Raw genomic sequence first — 8059 nt, 5'->3', positions numbered from 1 at the left:
AAATGCTTAACCAGCTATCAGAGAGGGGTTGGTACTGCTTTTTATATGGGTATTACGGTTACAACCAAATCTTCATCGCACCGGAAGACCAAGAGAAAGCTACATTCACATGCCCCTATGGGACGTTTTCCTTTAAAAGGATGTCCTTCGGGTTATGGAATGCTCCGACAACCTTCCAACATTGCATGCAATTGATTTTTGGTGACATGGTAGAAGATTTAATGGAGGTATTTATGGATGACTTCTCAGTTGTGGGTGATACCTTTGAGATGTGCTTAGAACACTTAGGACAAGTTCTCCGATGATGTGTGGGGACGAACTTGGTCATCAACCGGAAAAAAGTGACACTTTATGGTTAAAAAAGGAATAGTACTTGGTCACAAAGTGTCGCAAAAGGGGCTGGAGGTTGATAGAGCAAAGGTTGAAGTTATTAAGAAAATGCCACCACCAATTTCGTTAAAGGGGGTTCGTAGTTTCTTAGAACATGCCAGTTTCTACCGGAGGTTCATCAAAGACTTCTCAAAGATTGCACATCCTTTATGCAAACTCTTAGAGAAAGAGGTGAAATTCCAATTCGATGATGCTTGTATAGTGGCTTTCTGGTGCTTGAAGGAAAAATTAGTATCGACCCCGGTCATTATCAGTCCTCATTGGTTAGAATCTTTCGAAGTAATGTGTGATGCAAGTGGAACGACATTGGGTGTTGTGCTAGGGGAGAAACACAATAAACTTTTTCACCCAATTTATTACGCAAACAAGACTCTAAATAGTGCTCAGCGTAATTATACCGTGACTGAACAAGAGTTGCTTGTGGTAGTCTATGCATTTGAGAAATTCCAGGCGTACTTGTTAGGCAGTAAAGTAATTTTTCACACTGATCATGGTGCACTACGTTACCTAATTGCAAAGAAGGATGAAAAACCAAGGTTGATAAGGTGGGTGCTCCTATTGCTAGAATTTGACTTTGAGGTCAAAGATAGAAGAGGTTGCGAAAATCAGGTGGCTAACCACTTATCTAGGTTAGAGGGAAAGGAGAATGATGTGCCTCAGGTTGACCTAGATGATTTATTCCTTGATGAACGAGTGTCTGCAATACCTCTCAAACAAACTCCTTGGTATGCAGATTTTTCCAATTACATAGTGTGCGGATTGATGCCGGATGAGCCGAACTTCTACCAACAAAAGAGGTTCATGTTTGACATTAAAAAGTGCTTTTGGATGAACCATACTTGTTTCGGGGGTGTGAGGATCATATCATCAGGCGGTGTGTTCCGAAAGAAGAGGCGGTGGAAATTCTCCATGCTTGTCATGCTTCACTGGTTGGGGGCCGTCATAGTGGTGTGCATACATCCGCTAAAGTTCTCCAAAGTGGATACTACTGGCCATCCCTCTACAAAGATGCGCATGAATTTTTCAAGAAATGCGCCCATTGTTAGAAGCAAAGTGGAGTATCTAAAAGACACGAGTTACCCCTTACTCTCATTTTGGAAGTCGAGCTATTTCATGTTTGGGTAATCGATTTCATCGGCCCATTTTTGAGTTCCTTTTGTAATAAGTATATCTTGGTGGTAGTAGATTATGTTTCTAAATGGGTAGAAGCTGTTGCACTTCCAAACAATGAAGGGAGAAGTGTGGTTCAATTTCTGAAACACTACATCTTTGCTAGATTCGGTACTCCTCGATCTATTATCAGTGATGGTGGTTCCCACTTTTGCAACAAATGGTTCTCAACTGCATTGAGTAAGTATGGGGTGAAACACAAATTACCGACTCCATTTTATCCCCAAACAAATGGTCAAGTTGAAGTATCAAACTAAGAGATCAAGAGCGTCTTGGCTAAGACAGTTGTCACGACCCGGGAGTATCCCCAAGCCGTAACATGCGTATTCAACCTCTCGGAGGTCTCATACAAGCCCTTAGCATTCATCACATTAGATATGTAAAATAGTGCGGAATTAAAAACTCTTTAAATAAAATCCCATAAGACTCAAAGGTCACTTTTAAAAACATCATTCAAAAGTACACAAGCGGAATACTAAGTCTCTTAGCCATCTTAGACATAAACGTGAAAACATACTAGGGACACGGCCCTTTACAATCAAAAGAAGTCTATTAAGTCTATTACAAGAATCTTATCATAAAACTAGAATAGAAAAGTCTTGCCCTCGATATATGAGGACATACCACAAAATCTAGGAAGAACTTCAAATCCCAAGTTTACTACAAAACCCGCTCACTTGCCGGAACCTACACTTGTAGAAAATAGAGAAAATATGGAATTAGCACAATTAAGTACTAAGTATGATGACCATGCAAAAACATGCTAAAAAAGGACATTTATTTGAAATATGTGCTTTCATACCATTTTTGATAAAACCTTCATATCACAATTATAAGAGACACATTTCAAGTCATCATCCACATATAAGACAATACCCACATAATAGACATACTCAACTAGTACCAATGTACAATACATGAATATAATTGACAAGTAAGCCTTTTCATCATTTCATGACCTCTATCTCAAGTTACCCAAAGCCACACTTATGTGAAACATAAAGTGACCGCCCATACAATCTCTTTATATACACCTAAGTGTTCCTAAGGGTTACCATAGATAAGGAATGTACCATTACAATATAACATACTAAATCAATGTTCACATATAAAACCATAGCCAACCGTATACATACTCAACATATATTCATATACAACTCATGCTTAACTTTAAAGGAACACAAGCCATTTCATTACCATAGGACCTCTACCTAATATAACCTTAAGACACACTTGAGTACGACAAGAAGTGACCGCCCATACAACCTCTTCAAGCACACTTAAGTGTTTCTCAAGATTACCTTAGATAAGGACATTTCCTTTACAACATAACATCAATAGACCAACATTCTTTAAGAAACCATTTTTGGAGACATTCAAGAACATAAGGGGACTTTCACATAATAGTCGTTAGACTTAGGGAACTCACTTTAGTATCTTCAAAGTCTACTCGTGCCATGTGTAGATAACATCCCATACTACTACCTACACGTTGTAGAACCTATCCAATAACTAGAGTGCGCATCCCACATGATGGGAATAGGCATAACCGACATAGACCATACTAGCTAGGCATGGAATCCGGAGTCTACCCTACTCTGTGGAAGGTGTTCTACTTGCCAAAGGTAGAACTAATAATCAACCCATGTAGGCACATGGTTTAGGGGATGTCCAAGGATGTTCATTGTGCCCTAGTCTCATACTCAAGTAGGGCCACCATCCTAACCACATCCACTCGGTGCTAGCCTTGTTTCCCATAGAGTATTTTCATTCACATATGTACTAGAGAGGGTTCCTTTTCTAGTTCAACCAACTTATAGTATATCTTCCCAAGAAAGGCCCCATTTCTTAGTTATGGCCAATCAAGGTTCATAAGGATAGCTCATTTGACTTTCTTAGATAGGGATTTTCATGCCGTTCCGGCTCCATCCATCTCTAAGTCTATCATCTCACTCAAGAAGGGAACTTCGCCCTAAGGCCCATCCTTCAAGGTTATACATTTACTTAGGAAAGCTAGACTTATGAAAAGGCACCATTTCTTAGTTTTGCCGATTCAAGTCTTGGCCTAGAATTCCTCTTTTAGCATTTATAGAAAGGGCACCATTTCTTAGTTCTAGCCCACTTCACACATTCATGCATTCAAGACTTTAAGTAACAAGGAGGGACACTTTAGTCTACCAACCAAGTCACAACATTATCATCTAAGGATACTTCATAATCCAACATCATTTCATATATATACATCATGAGAAAATCATACTTTAAATCACAATGCTATCCACTTTACATAGGATCATCACAAGATCACGTAAACTCATTCACATCATACCTTCACACATAAAGCTTCACATAAAACTTTACATATAGCTTCATATAGGACTTTACATATAGCCTCATTTATATATATAATATACAATACAATAACACTTTGTACAAGATCACCTTATAACCATAAGAATACCTTCACATAGTACAATAACATTTCATAACTTGATAACACTTTAATTCAATAGATAATGCCTTCAAGTCCATGTTCATAATACATTCCATAATTAAACACCTCCACCATAAGTGGATCAAACTAAGCAAGAACAATTTTATCCATAATAAGAGATTAAGCCAACTTGCCATCCTCTAAAGCCATAATCATCAACACTCAAGTCCCAACCATTTTACTTACCACAAGAGAATTCTTCCATAACTTGCCCATAAGGCCACAATCCTCAATTCATCCATATACCAACAATTCATCATAAATAGGTATAGAAAACCATATAAATCAACAATACAATCCAATCTAAACACAATTTCATCAACATTAAATCATAGGCATTAAACCCACTTCATTAGCAAATTTAGGAATTTAAGGAAAACATGGGTTCTTCAAGGAATTCCATATGAAATCATCTTAAAAACATTAATCAAACATTAATTCATCAATATAATGGCTTAGAAAATGTTTTGCCAATGAACCCATGCTTAGATTAGAATTTGAGATTTTGTTCTTTGAAACACTTTTGATTGGACTCCTTGAAAGAAAGATTGATCAAGGATCAAGGGTCACCATACCTCTAAGTTGAAGCCCACGAAAAATTGAAGAAGAAAGCACTCAAAACCTTCAACCCTAGCTCCAACTTCACCTTGGCCTTCAATGGTGTTCCAAAGAGAACCCTTCCTTACTCTTTTAAAATGGAATAAAATGATCCACAATCAGCGTAACACAATAATATAACCTCAAAAGAAAAGATTTGTGAAAAGACCAAAATGCCCTTAAATTTCCGGACGGATTTCTTGCCAACTGCCCAACTTTCAAAGGGCATAACTCACTCATACGAACTCGGAATTGAGCAAACTCGGTGGCGTTAGAAAGATCGTTCCAAGGGATTTCCAAACATAACTGGAACTACTCCTGGATCATCCTGAGCTAGGAGTTATGACTGCTCAAAGTTGGCCAAAAACTCACTGATTTCCACACTTGGCCGAATTTCCAGATTTTGAACTTAGCCAATTTCCAGATTCTGCACTTTTTTCCAAAAGTGACTACTTCCAATTTATGCTTAAACTTTAAAAATTCATACGTTAGGCTCTAGTTTCACCTATCTATTTTTAGGGTCGCTACAACAGTGAATGCTAATAGGACTGATTGGTCTCGAAAGCGTGATGACGCACAATAGGCATACCGCACCGCTTACAAAACTCCAATCGGTATGTCTCCATATCAGTTCATTTTTAGGAAGTCTTTCCATCTACCAGTAGAGTTAGAACACAAAGCGATGTGGGCATTGAAAGCTCTGAATTTGGACTGGACAAAAACCTCAAAAGAGAGAGTAGAGTAGTTAAATGAGTTGGATGAATTTAGGTTTAAAGCTTATGAAATTTAAGCTCTCTACAAGGAAAAGATGAAGATGTGGCACGATGCAAAGATACTTAAGAGAGAGTTCATGGTAGGAGATTGGGTGCTACTATACAACTCCTGACTTAGACTTTTTCCCAGAAAACTCAAGTCCAAATAGTTAGGACCATTTAGAGTGATAAAAGTATTCACCAATGATTCCATAGAAGTTGAGGGTCAAGAGGGACTTGCATTTAAGGTGAATGGGAAACGTTTGAAATTATACTTTGCAGAATGCCAACAATTTTTTTTGATTGAGGTGGTGTACCTGGAAGATCCTTGAGAGCATTTCAACGTCGTGCCACAACATTAAATAAGGCACTCCTTGGGAGGCATCCCAAGTGTTAGTGTTTTAAATAATGTTTGTTGATTTTGCAGGAGTGGGATCATGAGCGAGACAAAGACGCTCTTGGCGAGTCACCGAACCAGTTCGGCGATCATGATTTGGTTTGCCTTATGGATCTAAAAAATGAGGCTGAGACTTTGGAACATTCGGCGAGACACCTTCACCAGTCAGCGTATCGCCGATGTGTTTAGGCGATTCGACTCTCATTGCCCTTTCTAGTCAACATTGACAACGCCTCTCAAGGATCGATTGGCGATGTTCTGAGTTCAGTATGCGGATCGCTGATCTGTTCGGCGACCCCCCATATCTTCGCCGATATGCCTTCTCTAGGGCTGTTCTTTTGCAAAATTTGTGTATCGGTTTTGATCAATACCAATGACTTGAATAATGCTTATAATCTAACAAACATGAATGTGCTGCTACAATGATGCCAAATGAAGTTGCATAGTCAATATGTGAACTCTTTGCATCTCGTTGTGACTAGCCAAGTACCACATTGAGTCTGTTGTGATGAGCATTGCACACTAGCGAAAGTGTGGAGTCTTATTTTGAAATTGGTGTCGATGCCTTGTGTGATGAGCTTATTGTGAACCATGTTTGATGACACCTAGGGTTTGCCCTATTAGTTTGGTTAATTGAGTGAGGCAATTCCTTGAGATGATCTTAGGCAGCTTTAAAGAGTGTGAACCATTTTGACATTATACCTCATTTTGTGGCCTACCTTGTGAGTGTGTGAACTCCTCTTGAACACCCCTTGAGCCTTAACCTTTTCTTGGAAGAAACTTGATGAAAATATAACCTTTCTTGATCCATTACCCATAATCCTCATGATTTGTTACCGATTTGAATAGCCAACTTAGGGCAAAAGCCTAAGTTGGGGGTGTGGTGAAAAGAAAAGGCAAATCAAGAAAATGCAAAGAAGTCTCTTTTGCCCATGTTTTGAGAAAAATGGAACCTCTCCATATATATATAAATAAAAAAAGAATAAAAAAGAAAAAGAAAGAAAAAGTTCTGAAAATACAAGGAAAATGGGTTTTCCAACGGTCCATGGAAGATGAATAAGAGGTGACTTTTGAGCTTGAATGAAAATGATGAAGAAAAGGAAAGAATGTGTCGTTGACATCACATTTCATGAGGATTACAACTTATGAGCCTAAATGACCATACCTTTGCACTAAGCCCCATTACAAGCCTTGAAAATACCTTTTTAATCTTGGATGACCTGAAGCAAAAGTCTATGGGAAAATAAGGGCAAACCTATGGGTGAGAGTCATACATTGTGTTCATCTTTGTGAGTGTGAGCGTTGCGTGTTAGATTCCGTAAATTTAAATTGTTGAACCATTGTGTGTTAATATGGAATCATTCATTGTGTGAGGGCATTTAATCACCTTTGTTGAGCTTGAACTTGCATTCGAAGCAAGTATTGTGAGCTTGAGATTTGTTGATATTGGTGAGTCACAACTTGTCTTTGAGTGCAAGATTGATCCTTGCATGAGAAAGTTGAGTCTTGTTGAGTGCATTCATTACTGAATCTTGTGGAGCACTATTTGAGACATCCTTTTGAACTGCTGAACTTGAGTTTTACTTGAGGACAAGCAAAAGTGCAAGTTTGGGGTGTTGATGAGTCCACAATTTGTACTCATTTACGAGTATATTTTAACAAAATTAGTGTCCTCGAATACATGTTTTGTGACAATGAATAATGTAAAGCCTTGAATTGTAGGTATTTGGAATTAGGAATGATGCATGGACACTATTGATAAAAAAGGGAACAAAGCAAGCTAAAGGAATAAAGAAATGAAGACCTGATGACTGCTAATGTCATTCGGTGAATCCCCAAATCACCAATGTCATTGAGTGAATCACCAAATTGCCAAGATAACCGCCTAAAGTTACAGAATGCCAAGGTAAAATGGGGGTGAATTCGGCGATCAACAACTATATTCGGCGTATAGCCGATCTAGTCGGTGAAGGACAACCAGGTCGCCAAAAGTGCTAAGGAAGATTCAGGCAAGTGCTGATGGGCGAGATGGAAGGACAAAGGGCGAATCGCAGAGTCATTCGGCGATCCCAACCTGGATCACCTAAAGTTACAGTAGCCAGACCAAGAAAAAGAGAAAAAATGAAGGTCAGGTGAAGAACAATTGGTGAATCGCCGATCTGTTGGCGACACCCAACTTACCTCGTCGAGTGGTCATATGCAGTGACACTTCAGACTTGTTTAAATTAGTTTTGGCTAGAGAGAGAAAGATATTGAGAA

At 38.7% G+C, this 8059-nt stretch overlaps 1 protein-coding gene across 1 annotated transcript; it reads left to right on the top strand.

Moving 5' to 3' along the window:
• Positions 1–351: 351 nt before the first annotated feature.
• LOC125839860 (uncharacterized) lies at positions 352–5989 on the top strand. Its single transcript, XM_049518843.1, has 3 exons — positions 352–1465; positions 1576–1751; positions 5831–5989. Exons 1-3 carry the CDS (start codon positions 352–354, stop codon positions 5987–5989), a joined length of 1449 nt encoding a protein of 482 aa, XP_049374800.1.
• The last annotated feature ends 2070 nt before the right edge of the window (positions 5990–8059 follow it).

Source organism: Solanum verrucosum, unplaced genomic scaffold (assembly GCF_900185275.1).
Source record: "Solanum verrucosum unplaced genomic scaffold, falcon-dt-bn FXZP01000221.1, whole genome shotgun sequence".
NCBI classification, from domain to species: domain Eukaryota; kingdom Viridiplantae; phylum Streptophyta; class Magnoliopsida; order Solanales; family Solanaceae; genus Solanum; species Solanum verrucosum.
The sequence above is the reverse complement of the archived record's forward strand: the minus strand, read 5'-3'. Positions and strand labels throughout refer to the sequence as shown.